The sequence below is a fragment of the Salarias fasciatus genome, chromosome 5 (assembly GCF_902148845.1).
Source record: "Salarias fasciatus chromosome 5, fSalaFa1.1, whole genome shotgun sequence".
In the NCBI taxonomy this organism is placed as follows: Eukaryota; Metazoa; Chordata; class Actinopteri; order Blenniiformes; family Blenniidae; genus Salarias; species Salarias fasciatus.
The window spans coordinates 967,823-991,175 of NC_043749.1; the positions used below are offsets into that span (position 1 = coordinate 967,823).

Genomic DNA, 23,353 nt, shown 5'->3' on the forward strand with positions numbered 1-23,353 from the left:
AGTAAAATGTAAAGCGATCGCCGCAGGCCTCATTAGGATATTCATATATTCCACCGTGCAGACATTGCGGCTTCGTCCTTGTTTCACCTGTTTTATCTATAAACAGCTCCTGCTTCACATCAGTCAGGATAAAACATGTGAAGAGGGATCTTCAGAGAGCAGACGGGCTGCGATCCACTTCCTGCTAAAAATAAGAGAGGACGGGGGTGTTGTATGTCAAAGGGCGGGAGTCACAGATCGCAGCTCGCCCTGCGGAGCTGGAAACGCTGAAAACCTCTCAGACCAGCCGTCCTCCTTTATTGAGCCGTATCAGATCGCGCGCCGCGGCGTTCCAGTGGAGGGTTACGGGCGTTTTGCTTGGATTTGTCGACCATGTAGTTGCTGTTGGAGTCAGACAAATATCCCGGCTGTGAACAAGGTCAACGGCTCAGCAGAGAAGAGCTACAAAGGTCTGACGCTTTTATCTTTAAACTTCTTCCAGACTGTGTTTAGCAAGCAGCCGATATTGCTGCTGATCTTCTTTGAAGCGTTTGTCTGATAATTACTGCTTCATCTGAAACTCTGGTGCCTGTAAATCCAGGTGAATGTCCATGAATTATAATGACTGGGTGAAGTGTTCACTGATCTGTCTCTCAGGCTGTTGGATCATGGCGGGAGCTGCCGGCGAGACCCCCGGGACTCAGCTTCCCTTCGCGAGCTGCCCCCGGAGGGTGTCCGCCACCATCCGTCTGCGGGACATCTACGACCCCAAGCCCGAACCTGCCAGAGCTCCCGTCCGGATCCGTCCTCCGCCTCCCAGACCTCCGCCTGCGAGGGGCGCCGAGTCGAAGCAGACGGTGTCCAGCGAGCCTCCGACCAAGCCGATCGTCAGGAGACGAGCCAAGTCCCTCTCTCTGGCTGCAGGGCCCAAGAAGCCCCTCAAAAGCCCGCAGGTCCGCTTTGTGGACTCGCTGGGCCTGGACTTGGAGGAGGTGAAGGTGTTCGAGGTTCAGGAGCACCCGCTCATCCCCCAGCACGTCATGTTCAGGCTGCTGATGAGCTCCGAGCTGTCGTTCGGGAGGCCGCCGGAGCTCTCCCTGCCCTACTTCAAGCCCTGCTTCCCCGAGAGCGCCGGGGAGCAGCCGGACTTCCTGAGCCGGCTGCACAGGCAGCGGGTGTGCCTGGACCGGGTCCGGTGCTCGGACCAGGGCATCACGGGAACCATACAGGTCCTCAACTTAGCTTATGAGAAAAAGGTCAGAGTGCACTACTCCTTCACCAACTGGAGAACTCACACAGACGCAGCGGCATGCTGGGTTTCCAGCGGGCGCTGTGGGGATTTCGGCTCCACGGAAACAGACACCTTCAGATTCCGCCTGCCGGTCCCGCCCTTCATCTTACAGCCGGGCGCCGCTCTGGAATTCGCCATCTGCTACCACGTGATAGGACGGGACTACTGGGACAACAACAATGGGCAGAATTATAAGTTATCATGCCACAGTTATAAGGTCACAGTGCCGAGGGAGTGTGAGAACAGCATAGTGCATTTCACCTGAGTGGCCACATGAGGGAGCTGCGTGACCAGCAGGAACCAGCTGCACCTGGTGAAGACTGGCACTTCCTGCCACTGGGGCTTCACTGCAGGACATCTCCATGCAGGCAGGAGCAGGTGATTGGTTTGCTTCTACTGGACACGAGCAGAACACGACCAGCTGCCCGTTTCTTCACCGTGAAGCTTTTCATCTGCAGCACTCTGACTTTAAAGGAAGATGATATTTGGTCATCTCGCTCCACTGATTATTACAAGATGTTCCAATAGGGAGGAGTACAAAACATTCAGAGATGCAAAGAGAAATTGGGCACTATGGAACCAGATCGCTGTGATATTCCTTGCAGGGCAGTTTGGTTATTTGCACTCTTTATTCTCTGGACCCAGATTTTAGACCCTGTTTCCATGACAACGTTTCAAGTGAAAAATGAAACATTTGCTATAAGTTGCGTGTCCATTTACACAAAAATGGTACTTGAAGCCACTGACTATGCAACTTGTTGAAAACACTCCAATCTCCTGGTCCTGGTCCTGGTTCCAGTTCAGATTCTCCTGGTCCTGGTAGTTTCACAGTAGACAGTCACCATAATAACCATATAAATGTCTCTCTCTGCCCTGTCAATCAGTCAATCAATTTATTTTTGTACAGCCCAGCATCACAACAACAGTTGCCTCAGAGGCTTCAAGATGTTACATTGATTGGTAAAAATTTCAAAGATTGATAATGACTTTGATAATAACAATGAATCACAGTGTAGTGTCTATATAAACCGTCCACAGACAGAACAGAGTGAGAACGTTGACATCAGACCAATAAACATAGTGGCATGAACAGTCCACAATAGCTCGTCAATGACTGAACTAAGTAATGTTATAATGTTAAAACAATAAAAACAGAGAATAAGCATAATGTTAATATGTCAAATTCACAGTAACGAGACAAAACGAAGCAACCACCGCCTTAGACCCTCACATCCGGCAAGAAAAAACTCCAAAAACCCAGTGGGAAAAGAAGAAATCTTGGGGAGAACCACAGTATGGAGGGATCCCTCTCCCAGGGACGGACAGCTTTGGCAACAGCTAGCATGAGACAACAAGAAGTAAAGCCTAGGACTATGTTGGGTAAAGTCGGTTGGACGGTCCAGCACAAGAACCACAGATCCCAGATCCCAGATCCCTGTGTAATCAAATTACAAAAACGACCAACAGCTCCCACTAGTGGCCTGATATGAAAACTATAACATCTTCAAAATATTCCATTCAGTATAAATATGAAACATTTTTGAAATAAAGAAGGTAAAACAATGTGTTTTCTCAGGAAACGTTGACATGTAAACGGGGCTTTAATCTCTAAACTGAAAATCCAAACACACACATGTTCATCAACTGATGAGGTTATATTTATCTTTGATGGACTGTTCACCTGGTGTGTGTGTGTGTGTGTGTGTGTGTGTGTGTGTGTGTGTGTGTGTGTATTCTGCTTTTTACTCATTTAGAATCAGCTCTACCTGCAAACCTCACTTGTATAAATTGATGTAGCAAATGAAAAGTATTGCAAGTCATTAAAAAAATGCAGTTATGCATCTGGTTGAAGAATTCAAGCTTTGAGGTGTTATGGCGCCACACTGTGGCACAGTGGGTAAAGCCCTCTGCTCTGAACAGGATCGAGCCATGTAGAAGCTGGACGGATGGATCGATGGACGGATCTTACTCTGGCCAAGCTGAAAAGTAGCAAAAGCGGAGATATCTTGACTTCCAGCCTCAAATTATTATCAGAAATTTAATGAATTTTTAATGTAAATAGTATTTTGGACAAAAACTTTGAATAGAGGTGTTTTTACAGGAGCTGGAAAGTGAAACTTGCATGCTCATATAAAACTGCAGGATGATTAAATCAGCTTGTGTGTTTTTGTTGAGTGAGGAGTACGACTGGCTTCAAAACAGAGAAACTTCCACAACTTTTCCACAGTTATTGAACCCGGGCGGCCAGGTGATCTGAGTCCAGCGCCGCCGTCCTGCCGGTTTTCTTCACACTGTAACACGTCTGCTGACCTGATCCAGTGATTTACAGGCTGAGGTGTTGCATCAGGTCCTCAGTCTGTTTCACATGAGCCGAGGCTCCCTGGCCAAACGGGGCTCGACCCCATTCTTACTGGGCTTGTGTTCTTTCAGAGGGATTATATTGGGAGGGGGGGCACATTGAGATCTCACACAGCACTGACCTTTCCATAAAAAGGTCTCAACGACACAAGAACAGAGACATGCAGCTGTAAAGATGACGTGTGTGTCTGCATCCGACCACACAAACACTCCAGTGGTTCAGAGTCCTGATGGAGGCAAAACATGAGCGTGAAGACAAACACACCCAGGGAGGAACATGCAGCTTCCCACAGCTGCTCCAGGGTCAAGAAACATTCTCCATGCTTTTCTTCGACAGGTCCAAATCTAATATTGACCCTTTCACAGTAAATAAACCTTCCGTTCCCCTGAGGTCCTGCTGATGTAAATCATCGCTCATTGTTTCCTCAACTTCTGGAGGTAAACTCAAACTTCAGCTTGAATTTAATGTATTTTTGCACATATTCAACTATAAGCATTTTCAATTCTTTAACACTTTGAGTACTATCACTGATTTTGTGTTTTCATCCGAAAACATTGTTGTGCAAACAGGGCCTTATTTTTACAACCCATAAAGAAAAGCTGGATTGCGACGTGGCGCGTCACTTCCTCTGGGTTATATAAGCCTGCGCCATATTAGGTGATGCTCACTTGTGACGTTTTCTCAGGGGATCTGAATGAAATGCAGAGTGACGGTGGCTTCATTAAAAACAGCTCCTCTCGTGCGTGATGGAGCCTCCGTCACGCCGTTTGCTCATTGTTTGTGTTTATTGTGGGACCGCTCTGCTCATGCGATATTCTGACGGTAGAGCAGCTGCGGTCTGAAACAGGCGGATCTCTGAAGAGGTACGCTGACGTCAATCAGTGGAAAAGTGCTTTTTTTAAGCAGGAGGATCTAAATTTGACGACTCGTAATCCCTCTGCATGAGGCAGGAAGTCATCCTGCTGGATTTTTGGCCTTAAACTGCAGAACATATGCCGGGTGTGGGCGTCACCTTCGGCCCTGACCCAGCCGAGGGACGCCGGAAGTGAGGATCTCCCCTCGGTCGCCCACAGGTCCAGGCCCGGCGCCACCTGCTGCCGGGTCAGACCCATCTGCTACCCACTCCCCGAGACTCACCTCGGCCTCACGTGCACGCCAACGTCACGCACGGAGCCGAACGCCGCTCGGCCAATAGGAAGAGCCGCACGGCTTTACAGCGACGTGACGCTCCGGTCATTCAGACACGTCTGAATAATCAGCTGATCCCACAGTCAGCAGGAAGCATCAGGAAAACCATGAGCAGATTAAAGACTTTAGACAAAAATGTGATGTTACGGTTCTATCATGATAAATTCAGGATGTTTTAAGTTTGCAGCTCCAAACCTTCTTTTCTTTTCCTTAAACTTTAAGAGAAGCCTTGTGGAATTTCATTGTCCTCAATTTAAAATGACAATAAAGACCATTCATTCATTCAACCAACTACTTCATGTCCTCTTTATATGTCACTATCATTCCTCTCTCCAGTAGCATGCTCGCTCGCTTGCTCTCGCTCTCTCTCTCTCTCTCTTCCTGCAGGATCTAGGATGGAGGAACTCCAGATGCTGTGGACTGAGCCTTCTTCACATCTGTTTGCTTGGAGCTCGTTTGGCTTCACTGTCATGTTTCAGGAAAATAAAGACGTCACAGAGGAAGGAAATGCTGGAAACCTCTGCTCTAACATCGACAGGAAATGATCCCAGAGACACAAGTTTGTTACAAATTGAAAACTTGTATTGTGCAGACAATAAATAATGCTTAGAAAGGGTTGTTTTTCTTTTCTTCTCCATCTTGTACGCAGACAAGGTTTCTGTTTAAGAACATTTACAACTGTCGATATGAAACTCATCACCGGGGATGTGACTACTGAGAACTCGGATCGGGACTGGGTCACATGCACGCTTCCCTCCAAACGTCAAAAAAAAAAGGACGTCTTCCCAAAGAGTCTGTTCAACAAAACCAAAAGAAGAAGTAGAAGAAGTCTGTTCCGGTCCGCGGCGGATCCGGAGCTTGGGCTGCACCTTCTGCAGTCAGATCCCGTTTCTAGAGACATAGCCTCCAAGGTTGGCTGGACCCAAATATCAGGACACCCACTGACTGTGGGCCAGGGCGCCGGAAGACGGCCAGGTCTTCACTGACACAACCAGGTATAAGCAACTCTTCACAGAAGAAACCTTGCTAAGGCCGGTGGAATCTGTGGAGGACAGGAGAAGGATGGGAGTCAGTCCGGAGCCGGTGTGGCCGAGCGGGAGCTTTAACCGGCCCTGACCTGACGGGAGCTAAATATACACACACACTCATTCTAGTGGAGGGGTCAGGCTTTTTTTTTCATCTCTGGGGGCTGAGAGGAGCTAAATTTATCCCGCGCTCGAGTGGTTACGCAACGTCACAGGCTGCGGAGCTGGGCGGAGAGGAGGACGGCCCACCTTGTCAGATGCTTGCTGGAAGAATGAACTTCCATCTCAGTGCTTTTGAACTCGTTCAGCTCCTTCCGGATCGCCGCCTGCAGAGAAAAGGGGACAGGCGTGAAACGGAGCTCAGGTGCGGCGAGCGGCGAGGGAACATCTGCGCTCCAGGTGAGCATCGTGAGGAGACGAGGCGAGCGGAGCAACAAACCACACAACAAACAACAAACAGGAAACAGATCGTCGCATGATCTGCACTCAGCAGAAGCCCACAGGTAACAGTGATAACATCCTCACAGCAGAAGAGCCGATAATTTATTAACCTCTCAGGGAATTTTTCACTTCATTTTGAGGGAGGAAGACTCTCAAAAACCTTTAACAATGAAACAGTGACGTTAACTCGGACTCCAGAGAGGAAAGACGACGACCAAGTGTTGAGAAATACAGGAAAATATCTGTAATCCCTCAGAAATAACAATATTTCACTTTCATTTTCATTTATTTGAATATATTTTGGTCTTTAGTCCTTTGATATTGTTATATTGTTATTTTTCAAACTGTTAACTTTTCTCAAATAATAATCTTGAAGGCGTTCCAATTAAAAAATACAATTGAATATCTTTTTTTCCTTTCGTCCACATACTGCCCAATTTCCTTCCTTAATTCTTCTTTGTTTTTATAGCAGAGTATTCCAACACTGAATCTCCAAACTGTTTTCTTCTGTTGTTTTTGTTTTGTTGTTAAATTTAAAAAATTACGATGAGAAATATTTTTCCCTCCAATCTTTGGTTGTTCCACTGAAATAATAATAAATCCATCCACATGTTGAGGATATGAGTGAAAAACAAACAAAAAAACCCTGAAATGTTGAAGATTATGTCAAATCGTTGTGGAATATATTAAACTTACTGTGACCTTTGCTGAAATAAGGAGAAATATTTCTGTTTTCCTCTGAGAAATGAAATCTAATCGTTCAAATTCTACCTTGTCGACTTCCGCTTTTCATATTTTTACTTTTTTTATGATCGCCATTTTGATTTCACTGATCAATTCTTCACATTTTATCTCAATATTCTCAATTTTTTGCGGTTGAATGTACTTTTTCTACATTAACTTCACAACATTATGTCATTAAAACATCATGTCAGTTTGAAATATAGTTTTTTTGTTTTTTTTCTTTATAGTTGCTCTGATCAGTGACCACAGGTCACCACATGTCTGCTTTTTGACATAAAGAAAGGATTACACAACATTTTTAAGTGAAAACAGAAAACTTTTGCTGCATTTCCCGTGTCTGTTTGCACGACAGCGGTGCTCGGATCCACTGAAATGCAACTTTTTGAAAATAGTTCCCGAAGTGGAACTTTTTGAAAACTCTCAGACTCCGTCTTCATGAAAAACCCAACTTTTTGAAACTCTGCGACTTGATGGAACCCCTGCTGCGGCGCTGGCACCAGGCCGGCCGCAGCAAACAGCAGTTCTGCACATCCTCAGCAGATGGAGCCAAACGGCGAGAGTCCTGCTGAAAACCCCACCGTTTTCAGAGTTTGTGTTGTTTCCGTGTGAAGCGGTCACCTTGTCGGCAGCTGACAGTCTGGTCCAGGGCTTGTCGGCCCTCCGGTCGTAGTCCTGAGCTTTGGCCACCTCCACGTAGTCGCTGAAGCGGATCAGGATCTTCCTGTCGCGCAGCTCGTCCACGGTGGGCCGCTGGTTCAGCTGCGGGCAGAGGAGGTGTCGGTGAGAAGGCTACGGCGGCGGCGGCGGCGGCGGCCGGGACGAGGGGGAACAAACCGACGGATCAGACGCCTACCTTTCTGTTGAGGCGCTGTTTGATCTCCCTCCTCTCCTCCTGCTCGCTCTGGTCATTTCTCTCTGGGGACACAAGAAAGGAAAACACTTCGTGAACTCTGATCTGCCTCTTCACTCATATCTAATCTCTCTACAACCGTTCATCGCTCCAATCTTTTTGTTTTTCCCTTTCTTTCCTGCAGCAGGGATGTATACATAATAATACTAACACAGGAACTCAAACTGAGACTTCCTCTGATGTGCTTTAACATTTAATGCATTATTATCTCCACAGTTTGTCCTCAGCTCACTGTCATTCTCTCTCTCTTATATGTCTCATGCATGTGGCCAAAATAATAGAAACACGCATTAAAACAGAGCAAAACTAACGGAACTGCTGCAAATTACAACCTACAATAAACACAGAGTTCAAGTACATACTTGAACGTACTGCATTTTATGTCACATTAGGCCGTGCGTGCATTTAATCAACTTTTACATTGAAAAAATAATTCTAATAACGTGAGTTTAAATAAATTTTTAGCACTGAAACATGGGTCAGTGTGGAAATCATCTAAAATCACTGTCATACAGGGAAGATGTTAAATTCACCACATTTGAACAAAACTTCAATCGAAATTATTCCTTAAATACTGCTAGACTAAATGCACATGGAATACCTGCAATAATCTGAAAATTAAGCTTTTTTGTTATTTAATTAGTGACTCTTTCAACAACCTGTTACAATTCCTTTCTATACTTTTGTTAATCCCTGTGATAAATACTTTAAATGACAACAAATATCCTCTTAAATGCTCATAATAATGCTTTTAAAAGTCTGGGTTGGTGTGAAAAACAGATGAATTCAGATTAAACCTGAAACAGTTGCTATAATGTAACTCTTTTTTATGTTAACAACTTTTCTGAGTTTAAAAGTAACTTAAAGTTGTCAGCGGGATGACTGAGTTCAGATGAGGTCTAATAAAAGTGTGTAAATGTTCCCACTCACGCTTCAGGATGTTGCGGCTCTCCAGCTCCTCCACGGCCGGCCTCTGGCTCAGCCTCCTGCGGAAAAACACCAGAATCACGTTCTGGACCATGATGCGTCCCGCAGCCGCCCCGCAGCAGCCCCGCAGCAGCCCCGCACTCAGCCCGCCACTAGCAGCGGAGGCAGCCCGCACCACCGCGCCGAGAGCCGGGCATCCGCCCCGCCAGCACCGCCTCCCGCCTCCGGTCCCGGTCCACACAGCGGCTGCTGGCGCGGGGAAACATCCACATGAGCGGCGGGGGCAGAGCGAGAGATTCCCCGGGAGAAGGACGGGAGAGGCGCGCGGAGAGTTCCAGAGGCAGAGCGGCGCGCGAGACAGAGACGGAGCGCGAGACAGAGACAGAGACAGAGACAGAGACAGAGACTGAGACAGAGACAGCCGCTCCGAGCGGCGCGCTGAGCGGACTGAGAGCCGAGCGCCGCCCGCCCCGCTGCTAAAGAGGAGGGAGGGACCGAGGAGGAGATTCCCCACACACACACACACACACACACACACACACACACACACACACCGCACAGGGAGCTCCTCCGGTCCCGCAGACCACATTCATCTGAATAACGCCTCTACACACATTTAATACCTCTCCTGATAATAATAATAACAATGATAATCAAGAATTTCAGTCCGACACTGAGTAAAAAAAAAAAAAGGTGAAAATGTTTAATGTGAGGATAACTCAAAGTTTATGGAGTGAAAGGTTTTATATTTGAATTATAGCGATGGAAACACAACACAGACAGAAACACATCAACAAATCTGACCCGACAAGCTCCAGCAAGACTTCAACATCTCTGACAACAATATTCATGATGAAAAATATTATTTACAATGAAGACAAGAGAACTAAATGATGATGATACGTCTGTGCCTTGGAGTGTTGCGGTCCTGAGCCTTGGTATTTTTAAAGTCCTGGTCTTGACTCTGTCTTGGGCCTGTAAAGTCTGGGTCTTGGGGGGCTCTGGTCCTGGTCTTGGATTAGGTGGTCTTGACTGCACTACTACTTTCCTGATATCTGTTCTTGCAGATACCGTTCTCTCCTGGGCCAGGTCCCAGCAGTGCCCAGGAGACACAGAGCTGTCCCGGATCCAGGTCTGGGTCGGAGCGTCTCTAAATCTGTGGCTCATGTCAGAAGTCGGACCGGCGAGTCGCTGGAAGAGTCACGACCATCGAAGCTCGCTGATGCATGTGACCAAAGCTCACCGCTTCCAGGACTTACAGGATCTTAGTGGCAAATCGAGATCAGCCTGAAAAAAAATATTTCACCATCTGTGGTTTTTATTTATTCTTTAATTGTTCAGTAGATATCCAAGACTGTATAAATGAACTCAAACTGCTGATGGTCCAAAACTAAAAGACCTAACTTGGTTATCAGAGGAGATAAAATCTATAAATATCTCAAGTAAAACAAATGTTTAACATTCTTCAGCTTGATGAATCAAGGGATTTAGTGGCCGCGCCACTCAGGAGGACTTTGTAACGTGGCTGCTGATGAAATGGGGTCATGTGGATAAACGGGAGCACATGCCGGCTGCTTCTTGGCATCCGCCCGCAGCTCCAGGGCGGTTTGGCTCAACCACATATAGCCTTGGTCAGTCCTCAGCGTTCAGAATTTCAGGATTCCTCACATGGTTTTTAGAGATAAATCACCAGCCCACCCCCACCAAAACACCCGGAGTCACTGCATGTGCCACGCAGCTGTCCAGGCAGCAGGGACTCCAGGAAGGAAGCCCAGGAGAAGACACTGTTCCCGCTCTGCCTTCAAAAAAGCTCCAGATCAACCAATCTGATTTATTTATTGGTTAAAATAGAATGACACTGAAACTCAAAGGTTGCTAATTCATCTAGATTATCTTCAGTGCACACAGGGTTTCTATCAGTTTTACCACTAATGGCAAAACCAAAGATAAAATCTAAAATCTGGTAATATGAGTCAAACAAAAAGAATAGTTTCAAGTGAGCAGGTGAGAAACATAATAGTTTCTTCCCGAAAACTAAAACTAGCTTGAAATTAGAGGGTTGTAGTCTAGTTTGTGAAAATGAAATTGTTCATGAAACTTTTTAAAAAACGCTCGGGCTCCGTCACCATGTAGACGGACGAAATGCTGCGACTTTTCTCCACAGCTAGCGAGAGAAGATGGACAACAAACAATGGCGTCCTCCAGAGTGCGGACTCCCAGTCCATGTTCTAACAATAACAATCCACCTCGGTCATCTGGGATGTCCATACGCTTGAATTTTTATTGTTTGAGTACTGTTTTCTCTGTGTGTATGGTTTCATAACAAAAACAAACAACAGCACCCACTAGTGGCCCGGCATTCCAACTACATCGTTTTCAAAGTGCAAAAATGATGCATTTTCACCTGAAACGCCGTGCAGGATAAGAAATGAAATCAAGTCACGACTGGATGGCAAGAAGAAAAGTGTCCAGTTTGAAGCTCCTGAAAGACGCGATGAGGGCGAATCCACAGGCTAACGGAGGAGAAACGGGCCGTGAGTCACTCTCTGGGACGCTGTTCTGAGCAGCTCAGGTGCTCCAAACCATGACCATAAAAATGGAGATTACATTTAGAGGGAACAGAACGTCTCCTTCGGAGCAGGCTGACCGACATCCTTCGCATTACTGAGCCGGACGGACACTTTGTGGAGTCTCTATAACCGCCGTCTCCAAATTATTCTAATCGTCCGGCCAGGACGCCAGTCAGAATAAATCCAACCACACGCTCTACTTTTGCATTGTGTTGTTAGATTTCATCTTCCAGACCTGAAAAAACATTAAACTGACACACTTTTTGTAGCTATTACCAAAGCAGCCGTGTATTCATGTATTCTCTGGTGTTCTCCGCCTCCAAATGTCAGGCGATTAGTGTGAAATCAAAACAGGCCAAGAGCCCACTTGTGAAAAAAAAAAAATGCTGCCATGTGCTACTACCGATGAGCTATGCCCAAAAATATTTCCATTAGTCACAGAAAAAAAATGACCATTTTTATACTGAAATTGAAAAACACATCTGAAATGAGTGTGGGGTCGATGAACAGAGCTGGTTAAAGTCTGAACATTCTTGGTTGTTCGTATTTACTCAAGTAAAACACATCATTCTGTTGGTTCTTTTGAACTAACTCATCTAGAAACCTCTCTCTCTGTCCTCCATTCATTTGATTGATTTATTTCACAGAAACAGTTCAACCACGACTAATCAAAAACAGAGATTAGAGAGACACTGATTGACACTGACACTGATCACATTGATGGAAGACGGTGATACAGGCCGGTTTAAAGAGAAACGTGTTGCTTCGAAAAAGATATCAGATAAGTCATGGAATGTAATTTCCATGAAAACGTTTTCAAGAGAAAAAGGTAGAAAGCTCTAAAGAATCAGAGCCATAACCTGAAAAACATGTCCACTCAGAATGTATTTCTGTCGACTAAACAAAACAGCAGAAAGTCAGCAAAGTTTGTCATCAAGCATTTAAACTGCAGCTCTGAAAATCCTGTTTGGAGTCATTTCAAGTAATTAAAAATATTCAGTTTTCACATCCTGAAGCCTTTACCATCAACAAAGCTGAATGGAAACATGTCTTGTAGGTCATTATCGTGATGAGTGGCATTAAGGTAATCAGTATCAGATATCAGACAAAACGAGGTAAATCTCTACAGAAGCATTCCTGTCCGGCCCTCCCGTTTCAAAGGCATTTTGTTGCACTGATCTAGTTTACGTCTGACTTAATAACCTCATTTGTATTTACCACGCAATCAGTGGAGCTCAGACAAAGAGTGAACAATGGAAAACCTTTTGTAAGCTAAAACATTTGGTCAGCAGCCACGAGCACAATGACTAAAAAAAGCCTCCTGTGCTGTGACGGCTTCAGCTGTGACTGGGACCACCGAGGGCTTACAAAACAAGGCCACAGATATGGCAATATTGGAAGCCGGGGTGTGTGTGTGTGTGTGTGTGTGTGTGTGTGTGTGTGTGTGTGTGTGTGTGTGTGTGTGTGTGTGTGTGTGTGTGTGTGTGATGGAGGGGGGTGGGTCGGGTCGATGCGCTAAATGGAGCAGAGCCATAGCGGGATGTGCGGTCTGTAGCAGAAAATCTTTCAGGTCAATAGTTCTAGCTTCAGCTCACAGACTGAAACAAGTCAGAGACGCGGTTTCGAATGTGGTTTACGGTGTTGGTGCGGTGGATTCCAGGCAACAACAGAAAACCTAAACCCCCACGAGAGCAGCAGTGACTCAACCTACTTCTATTGTGCCAAACAGCCCTAATGGGCCTTTAGTCACAGCCTCGCCCACGCCGATCGGTCGGAGGTAAGAAGTTCCTGCTTTTTGCTGGAGAAGTGGCAGGCGTGTCAAAGCGATGAGCTGCCTGTGCGAGCAGGGGCTGATGGGAATGTCAGCCCGCACAGAGCGGAGGGGAGCGGGATGAGTCAGGCGCCACGGGCCGGGCCGGGCCGGGCGGACGGCCCTGCCGCTGCCCACTGAGGTGTGTCCTAATCCCTCGCCGCTTCCTGCTCGGCGGCAGAGCCCGAGGACGGCCCAGCGACGGCCCGTGGGGTGGGGTGGGGGGCGGAGGGGCAATAAGGGAGAATGTTGTTGCCAGGAATAATTAAAGAAACTCTGCTGATTGGTCGCTCTGCTTTTACGCAGCATGGTCACAGTTCAAGACCCGGTCGAGTTTATAGCAAATCGACCTGGATGTCCTGCGCTGTTACTGGGTCACATGAATATTTAAAACCGAGGCCTCGAGAAACAAAGTACTCCTCACGTCAGCTGCCTCTCGAGTGGGAGCTGCTCTCAAGTCCTGCAGCAACCTTCCTCTCAAAGGCTGGCCATTCAAATGAATGGGACGGATTCAAAGACTCGTCCGTGAAGCTGACCATCGATCCTCCATCTGGCCGGCCGCTCGTCTCCGAGGCTCTGACCTTTACCGCAGGTTCACAGATCAAGCTGAGGATCGCGTCTGGCTCTTACGCAACCCGCTGCGAGCGCAGTGTGGAGGAGGCAACTTCAAACGGCGCCGGTCTCGCCTCGAAAAACACATTCTACAGGAGGCTGGCCGTCAAGTATCACGGCGGACAAAACGCTGTAGGGTCACTGCCCACACCTTGGATAAAGGACACTCTTCAGGTGGCTTCATATGAGTCCAGACGAACCTCCAGTAGGGTTTCTGCTTTCCAACAGGACTCAGTCTCTTTCAGTTTTCAAAAATAAAGCTCAGCATTAAAAAAAGGCAAAAGAGTTCAGTTTTCCTGAGTTAACAACAAAAAAAAGTACATATTTCAACTTTGCAAAATCAGAAAATCATGAAAAATTGACTTTTATGAGCTTTTTACACTGTTGGTGTGTGATTATTTCATAAAAACTGCCATTAGAGTTACTCTTCATTAAAGGTGCCTTAAGGAGTTTGCATGTTTTATGCGAAACAGCGCCCCCTGCAGGCCTTGGGCGTAATGCAGCTTAGTGAAAAACTCGTCCATGTTGCTCGCGTGCACGGAAGAGAGAAACTCCTTCCTCGCTCTTTTAGTAGCGCTCAAGTAAGATTTAAGTTTCTTCTACCTGGTGGAGTCTGTGTGGAGCTGTGGCAGTGCTAGAAGCCAGTCTGTTCTTACTTTCTGGAAGATCCTGCTCAGTTGTTGCTCACTAAGCATCTGGCGGAGTAATGGCGGACAAAACGAAACTTAACTCAATCAGGCCAGCCGGCGCGCGCATTACATCATTCCTTTCAAATTCTCCCCAAAAAATTCTGGTGCCGGACCGGCACTGCGACTTTGAAGTGACAATTTAGCGCTGTTAGAGGTACTTGTAATGAATATGTCAGGGCACATTGTACACAGCATTAAAAATGTGTAATATATATTTATGGTGGAAAATAAGTATTTTTAAAGTTGAAAAATTCCTTAACGCACCTTTAATGCATATTTGAGTTATCTATATGAATATTCCGTCCGAGCAGCGCCTCCGCTACACCAAGGAAAGCGTTTTCAGATCCGTTTCCATGGAGACGGACCACTCTGAGAAAGTTCCACCTCTTTTCAAAACGTTGTGCTCCCAGCACCAATCGGCAGACACACAAAACACAAATAAAGTTTCCCACTTTCACTGGAGAGTGCGGTTCTGAGAAAAATGAATCATGAATCTGCCTGAATTCACAGCCTGGTCTATAAGGTCGCCACATCAGGTGATTCGTGCAGCAGTGTCAGACATTTCACGAAGAGGAAAACCTGCTGAAGCCTCCTGCGGATAATTCACGGAATGACCAGAGGTCATGGAATGTGTCCTCTGGGTATCATTGACGTCGCACCACTACAAAACCCCCATAACTGTCCACAAACGACTGACTTCCTATTGGATTCCTTAAACGATGGACGTCCATTAACCAACACGGCGGACCTAACCTATTTAAAAATAGATTTCTGTTTCTGTTTGCATAATGAATACTCTCACAGTCGATTGGAGGGCTGGGATCAATGCTCGGCATGTACAGTTCCCACAATGAGAGAATAAACACACCCTCTGCTGTATAGGTTTATTTATAGGCACGGGAATGAAGCAGGGGTGACGGCAAAACAGAATTAGCCTCATGTGTCACGGGTCACGTCTCTGATAACTGGTGATCTAACCTTAATTTGGCGGAGGGGTTAGAAAGAAGAGGAAAACAAGCCGTTTCCAGAGTGGGCGCAGAGGCCCGGGGACTTCTGACATTTCAATTACAGGGTAGTCGCTGCAAGATCCCGTTAGAAAAAAATAAAAGCCATTGTGTAACGCTAATTGCTGCTTGTGGGACGGGAACGAGTCTGCAGAGGGTGACAACATGTAATTTGAGGATTTCGCTCGGTGCCATATATGTGCAGGCGCTGCCATCCGGCGCTCGCGTCTCTCCGGCTGCTTCACGGGATCTGCCAGCTCCGGCTGGACGGACGCCCGGCCGTGATGCTGCTCACTACAAAGGCTCAAACAGAAAGTGGCGAGGCGCATCCTGAGGGACGCGTGTGAAGAACGGCGCTGTGTCTGCTGGGTGAGAGGGCGGCTCGGCTGCTTTTAGAATCCTGCTAACTTCTCTCCTGTTCTTTCATTTTAGAGAATCAGAGAATCTCTACCCACTGCCTGACCCTGGTTTCAAACCCTCCACACAATCTGTCCTTCTGGTGGCAGCAATGAGTCTGGGGGGGGGGGGGGGGGGGGGGGTTCGCATTTCCACCATCTCCTGTCGTTGCTCAGGTGGAAGTTTTGTTTTTTCTCAGTGAACGTGTCGTGAGATGACACGATGACGTTTTATTTGACTGCAGTCGGCTTTCCACCTGGCCGGCCACCCAGTGACAGCCAGTGAGTGAAAAGGTGGAAATTCATAAGCAAAACAATCACACTGGTTTACAGTCACGGGCTGTGGCGAAACAGTGCTCTTTCTCTTGCCTCGTAAATTACTCCAGCAGGTAATGTTCTTTGTTTAAAAAAGAAAATAACTGTAACGGTTATGGTTTTTAAATGTTTACTAAAGGTGAACTTTATTCCTGAAGGAGAAACCTCAACTTTCAGATGCTGGTGTGAAATTACAACATGTTGCTGTTGAATAAGAAGCTCAGTGAAAGAAGTCAGTCCTGAAAAAGAGAAGTTTCACCAGCGTCTCGAGGAAACGGATGTGGTCTTGCAAAGTGGACATGTACTTCAAACTAGCCTCACCGTTATTGATCCAAACCTCCTCCTGACCAATGGGGAGTGTCTCGTGGTGAACGACGTCACCACAGCTAGCTATTAGAGATAATGGGAAAAACATATCCCAGTATAAATCCCAAAGCAAAAAATATCAACATATAATTCAGTGTCTGTTTATCACAGGGCATATCAAGATCACAGTACTGAAAAATACTCTGTTTGATTATCATGCAGCAAATGGAACAAACAGTTTAATCAGTCACAAACTGCAATTTGTACTCGACATATATTATATTTTATATTAAATGCCCTTGGGACTGACCTGTTCCTGAAATGACCCACGCTGTTGTTAAAGCTGAACCCACACAAGCTCCATCTCTTTTCCTGGCTGACTTAGTTTGTTTTTGCACCTGCTGGGTTAAAAAAAAGAAACCGAGAGAGGGAACCCTGAGGATGGCATGCATTAATATTTAATCAGTTGTCGAAGCGATTATGAAACTGTAAAAATTCACTGCCACGAGGAAGAGCAGCAAGCCGCCATCTGACGGCCTTGGTTGCCTGGAAACTGCTGCTGAGTTTGAGAGGAGGGAACATTCAAGTCGTGTCCGTGCCACTGTGAGCGCCACGCGGGAACCCCGCCGCCCCGGAGCTCTGCTGATGGTGCTGCTCTCTGGCCGTCACCTGCCGCTACGACCGGTGCCGCCGAGCTATTTGTGTTAGCGGGTCCCCGGCGGCAGCTGCGGCCCGTCGCTCCGTCGGCTTCACACGCCGACTTGTAGTGTCAGCACAAACGGCCACGAGCGCCAGAAATACCCAATTATTGGTTTGTGTGAGTGGGTTCCTGTCACGGCTGCCATTCCCTCCCCCGCCTCTGTCCTGCTAGCATAATGCCACATGAGCGCCCCAGAGGGAGGAGGCGTGCCGCCGGGAGCTCTCTCCAGTCAGGAATAATCTTTTTAGCAGAGTTAGCGAGTCGAGTGCGGCCGCGGCGTTCACACAAGACACGGGCAAAACATAAACAACAGTAACCTTGTTGATGAATTCATAAAGACGATTTTCATAATCCTGTTATGTCAGGCGGGTACAGTAAACAGATTATCATATGTCTAGACCTACACTCCGGAGGTCAGACAAGCTAATCTGGTTGTACCCCCAACAATGCAGGGCTCAGTTACTCGCGTTACATAATGGTGTTTCATTTTCAACCTTTGGTGGACCCTACGGTGTGGCGTCTTCCATGTAAATGATGTGCGTGCGCCCTGGCAGCCCCTGAAAGGTGGTCTGTTCAGTTCAGAAACACAAGCGCTTCATGAATCCCGGGGGATTTTCTCATTAACGTTTCAAAGTACAGCGTCCACACACAGTCGGTACATTTAAATGTGGTCGAGAATGAAACCGGATGAAATATTAAAGAGATAAATGAAGCGCTTGGCAGTCGGAGTGATTATTCATACAAATGAGCTGCAGAGTTTGATGGGCACGGGAAGAAAGGATCTGTTTGGCTGTGCCATGCATTTTGATGAGATGAGTCTGTTTCATGCTCCTGATCGCCTCTAATCCCTCGTTTAGATGATGATTGATGGGAAACTGCATCGTTTTCCCTCTTCTGTTGCAGAAAAACTTCACGTTTACATGTATATGTTTCAAAAAGGATCACTGCACACACGGAAATGCCAGAAATGCGAATGGTTTGCTAATGGTTCAAGTTTTCTGAAACAGTCTTTCTTTGTTGCCTAGGTCCTCTCAGCATCTCTCCACATATGCAGACGATGCTGTGGTGAGGATATCAAGCTCATAACACCAAAAGTTCACAGCTCATCGCGCCTCAGTTCGCTCCGCAAGAAGTTGTCTTGATCGTAAAGCTGTTAAATTGGGAGCCTCGGCACGAAAAGGTCTGAAAACAACTCAGAGCCATATTACAGGCTGTGAGGTTTCAAAGGAACCCGAGTCCCGGCTAACCGCCGGCTCCTTTTACAGGCCGGGTGTGGCTGCACAATTTGGCAAACGAACGTGTCTTTCAGACCGTCACCGGCTCTGATTTGTAAAAGGAGTGCCTTGAAAGCACTTTCACAACAATCATGTTAAAGAGTCATGGCTGCAAACAGGAGAAACAGACACACAAACAGACACTCGGCAGCAGTGAGCCGTCCTCATTGGGAAAGCAGAATATTTCGATATCTGGGTAAAATACTTCACCATCTCTGTCCTGAAGCATGATTACCATCAATAATTCATGAAGAGTATTCATACAGGTAATATTCACATCTTTCTGATGGTAATTCAAATCTGTGGAACATACATTTTACATTTTGTTAAATTCACCCATAAACCTGAAGACCTGGAAGCTCTACACCGTCGTGCTGGTGAAGCGTAGGATGAGTGTGGTTTTTTTTTCTTGTTCTTATGTGGCGTTCCCAAGATTGTCTCAACTTTTAAAGGTTGGATGGTTGAAGTTCCACATTTGCACTTGAAATACATGCTCCATTAAGCTGAAAGAGTCAGAATAAAACATCTTGGTTCACTAAATTGGGGATTTTGTGTGTTAATTACAAGTTGACAAACTGTGCGATTTATTCCTGATTAATCACAGCCAGATTTGTGATTAATTAGTGGAATTATTTTTAAATCACCATTAAAAACCATTCCAGTCGGCTGTGGATGTGAGGCAGTGGGAAATAGAGATAGATTTCTAATGAATTTAAGCAGTCTTGTACTTATTTATCTTCGGTTGTCTGTATGCTCAGCTCATCCTGCTCTATCAGCTCTGATCTGGGACAATCAGGGTGAAACTGGTCTGTACGGAGCGTCTCACTGCAGCTTTAGCAGAATACAGACTTCTTTGTGTAACGACAGCACTTCAGGCCCAACCTTTCTTTTTTCTGTCAGCCCATAAGCGGTGGCGGTAAACCTCCACCCTGCACCATGAGAATCTGCTGCCGATTCTTCTTTTATATAACGGCTTCCAGCTCCTCTCATCTCTCAGCAGCCTCCCCCGCCTGGCTCAACCACACAGCGTCCCGTGACAGGTGGACGGTGGCAAACGATGCGTCACAACACCCGACCGAAGTTCCCCCCCAAAACACACATGCACAAAGCATCCTGCAGGATGATCCCGGCCGTGACCAGGAGGGTGAGGATCTCTGCAGCAAAGCGAGGCTCAGAGCAGAGGGAAAATGCAATCTCCCCATCAGCGGGGGCAGCGGGCCTCTGACGTACAAAGGCAATTGATTATGGGTACTGCTGCGCTAGAGAGAGCTATATTTAGCAGCAGAGGGTTCCCTTCTGCCGTCCCGGGCCAGCCTACTGCTCTGCATTCTGCTGCAGAGCGCCGCCATTAAGTAATATAAATCAATGCAACGCTGGCTGTGCGCTCCCGTGTGAGCGTTGCAACACAGCACAAAGAAAATGCACCCTGCGCTCCAACCAGGGTCCCCACTTCTAAAGGGCAGTGCAAGATCTGATCATTAATCATCTGCAGAAAGCCGTGCACTCTGTTCTCTTTATCGATAGCGTGAAAAGATGCTATTCTTAGATTTCGATGAGTCAGCAGTGTGTCTTGAAAATGCTTGCCCGAGATAAGAAAAAAAGAGCAACGTGTCAGCAAATATCTGGTCATCTGATTCCTGATAATACAATGAAATACTGTAAACAAGGGGATTTAAAGGGATTCTTAATGCCACAGCATTTCGGTTCCATCCAAACAGCAAACGTCCCACTGAAGCAGCGATGAAGGAGCACAGCAGGACCAAACCCGAGCACTTTTTACAGGCTGGTATAGCGAGAAAATATAGCGGCTGAAGGCTCTGAAAGGCTCGTAACGTGCCTGATATGTTGGGGACAATGTTAAAAAATACTTGGTTATAAACTGTGCAAAATTTGCACTTTGTGCACTTGCTGTGGGTCAAGGTAAGGTTGGCTCATTGTTCTCAGGCCATGATGAAGGCCATCCCGTTCCCGATGCTGCTGCGGCGCCCGAGGCCCTACCATCACGCCGCCACGAGTCCGTCAGCCCGGACGGCGAGCGCCGGGCGGCTCTGTCCAGCCCGGCACGGCTCGCTCTGTGACTCATGCAGCCAGCTGATGCGGCACGCTGGACGGTGGGAGAGGCTGCAGCTCGGCCTTTGTTAGGGAGGGGGCCGGCAGACCCTGTGGTCAGCAGGACGGCGTGCCGTCAGGCCGAACAATAGCCGTCCCCAGTGAGGTGTGAGCGCAGAGGCACCGGTGACGGGGTGCAGACGCAGCGTCTGGACGGCGGACAGTCACCTGTCTGAGCAGTGAGCGGTCCTCCACACACCCCGGTCACTACAACCAGAGGTTTTCACTACGGGTGAATCAATGAATCATGTTTCTGCTTGATCGGTAAACTCTGTGCTTCTTGGTGAAAATATGGAATAACAGCCGGGAAACACCTATAATGAAATAATGGTATTACATGCCGTTACCATCATCATTTTGCCCATTCTGAGGCGCCATGAGTTCATGTTTTAAAGTGAAAACAGAACACTTTCATTGTGTTTTGGAGGTCGGTTTATGGAACACCAGAGCTCAGAGCTGATGGAAACACAACTCCAAGAAATACAGACATATTATGATATGACTGCTGCGGATACGGCAGTTCGACAGGTTAATTTTTTACAATAATTTTTATAGTAAATAATTAAGAAAATTTAATTTATTACATTGAAAAAGGCCAAAATTATTACATGACTGATTTTTCTTTCTGTCAATGAGATAAACAACTTATCCACTTGCAGATCTCAAACTGAAAACCTCCGTGATCCAGAAACAGTCATTCAGTCTTAATTCAATCCTTTCTTTCTATTTAATAGTGACGAAAAGACAATGTAAAGTTTCTTCTTCTCAGATTTTTCTATTTTTGTTGTGTGTTATGGCGTGTTTCTTGCTGAGGCTTCAGTAATTCAAGGCCCAAAATGAAACAAGCTTTGCAAATTAGCTGTAAGACCAGAAATGCTGCATTGGACGCCACTGAGTCCATATTCAAATGAAATAATAAATATTCGCTGTGATGCTCATTTGACAGATAAAACAAACCACAAGCTGTAAAGAGGCTGAACAGTTGTCCGACACTGAATTGGAACCGATGGCGTCAGATGAACGCCGCCTCCGCTCGCCTCCCACACATGAACCAGGCGGCCAGATGAGCAGGCGGCGGGAACACGGTTTGAATCCGCAAACCCAACGTACACATTTATTTACAAACAAATACCTAGGAAAGTGCTGGCGCTCGCTGCTGGCACAGCCTGCACTGCTGGCACTGTTTGTTTCGGCCAGATCAACATGGAAGGAGGTGGAGGCCGAGATGAGCCAGCGGGCCTTATGTTGGACATCCCTCCAAGCAGAGCTGTGTTGTAAGCAGGCGTCACTCTGACCGTAGCCCTGCGCCCCACTGTCACACTGCCTACGACACGCCATTGATCGCTTCCTGTTTTCATAATGCACCACCGATCGAACGCTGGCTTTACGTAAGGCGGCGTTTGAGTCTGCGCGGGGCGCCCCCTGCAGGCCGGAGCCCAAACCGCCCGCCGTGGCCCTTCCACCTCAAGTTCTTCTTGCGGGAATGTGTCCGAGGCTCACGTGCGGCGAACAGCTTTGGTGTACGAGGACATTTCATCCATCGGACGCGACACGTGGTGCGGGAGCGGCGAGCGCCCGGATCGACACGCAGCTGCCAGATGCCACGGGCGAGGGCGTGGGAGGGAAGGCACACGGGGAGGCGTGCCGCCGGGCAGCGTTATTTAGACCGTCTGAATGTCACCCAGCCTTACTCATCTCTCACAGCCAGGAGCCGAAGCAGGGGGGCAAAAGGCTGAGCTGGGAATTAATGAGCCGAGCTTCATCAAACGCCACAGCTGTGGTCCAACAGGAGCCGCTCGCTCCCCCAGCGGGGGGGCTTCACGGCTCTAATTAGCTCCGCTGACCTGTGATGGAGCTGCGATGTGATGAAACCACACCCTGCGCTCACAGCGGTCCGCGCTGAATGACTCCACCTTGATTATGTAACAAGGCTCATGACTTTATCTGGGAGAACATGGTTTCTACAACGACCACGCCTCCACAGCCATACATTCAGCTTCGCTTGGTTCATACGGCCACAAAAACTAATATTTAAACTTCGTTACAGAGGAAATTAGGTTTAGGTTTGGTCTTTTTTGTGATTACAGTGTAGTTTGTGCTAAAAAAAAAAAAACTAATTCCAAACCAGTCCAAGCCTCGGTCAAAACTCATCAATATTGATCCAGAAAGTCCTTCTAATACTTACACCGGGCCTTTTTCCACATGGAGTCCAGATTCCTGTCCAGACGTAGACCAACGCAAATCAAAACCTCAACGCTGATCCAGCTGCAACCTGACCCCGTCCAACGAACGGCCAAAAACAGCCCAGATACAAGTAAAAACCCCATTACTGTCTGTTTCACCCACGTGATTCATTCTGTCGACTTGAAGTGACGTTTGGCTCTAAAACTTTGTGTTTTGTCTGAAAGAACTATAAAGTTTCTGCTTGGGAGAAACCAGGTCAGCGTCCAGCCGACGCAGCTGGACGGCGCTCCGCTCACGGGTTGTTATTCACACAGGTATGAATGCATCAGATTAGAGAAAATGTGTTAATGGTTCACGGGGGAGAAAGCGTAGCTGCAACAGCAGCCGGAGCGCCGTCTGAGGCCAAGAAGTCAAGCGTTGTTCAGCGCTGGACGGCGCCCACACTCGGCCGCTCGCGGCGAGCGAGGCAGTCATCTCAGGGTTATAAGAAGTTATGATCCATCCAAACAAAGCGGCCGCTG

At 47.2% G+C, this 23,353-nt stretch overlaps 2 protein-coding genes across 3 annotated transcripts in view; one reads left to right on the forward strand and one right to left on the reverse strand.

The window, feature by feature from the left end:
• The first annotated feature begins 321 nt into the window (after window positions 1-321).
• On the forward strand, window positions 322-1,691 carry ppp1r3db (protein phosphatase 1, regulatory subunit 3Db). 2 transcript variants are annotated; one of them, XM_030091943.1, is made up of 2 exons: window positions 322-449; window positions 637-1,691. In XM_030091943.1, the coding sequence occupies exon 2, from the start codon at window positions 648-650 to the stop codon at window positions 1,533-1,535; it is 888 nt and encodes a 295-aa protein (XP_029947803.1). In that variant the 5' UTR covers window positions 322-449; window positions 637-647; the 3' UTR covers window positions 1,536-1,691. The 2 variants fall into 2 exon arrangements, with proteins under 2 accessions (XP_029947803.1, XP_029947804.1); XM_030091944.1 differs by having other exon boundaries at window positions 368-449; window positions 615-1,691.
• Window positions 1,692-5,382: 3,691 nt separating this feature from the next.
• phactr3b (phosphatase and actin regulator 3b) overlaps window positions 5,383-23,353 on the reverse strand; it is a 44,682-nt gene continuing 26,711 nt past the window's right edge. Inside the window, exons 9-13 of the mRNA XM_030091942.1 lie at window positions 8,868-8,923; window positions 7,881-7,942; window positions 7,646-7,786; window positions 6,092-6,168; window positions 5,383-5,859 (exon numbers count right to left, since the gene is read on the reverse strand). Of these exons, the coding sequence (XP_029947802.1) occupies window positions 5,844-5,859; window positions 6,092-6,168; window positions 7,646-7,786; window positions 7,881-7,942; window positions 8,868-8,923 (352 nt within the window). The 3' untranslated portion in view covers window positions 5,383-5,843. The remainder of the gene's footprint in view (window positions 5,860-6,091; window positions 6,169-7,645; window positions 7,787-7,880; window positions 7,943-8,867; window positions 8,924-23,353) is intronic.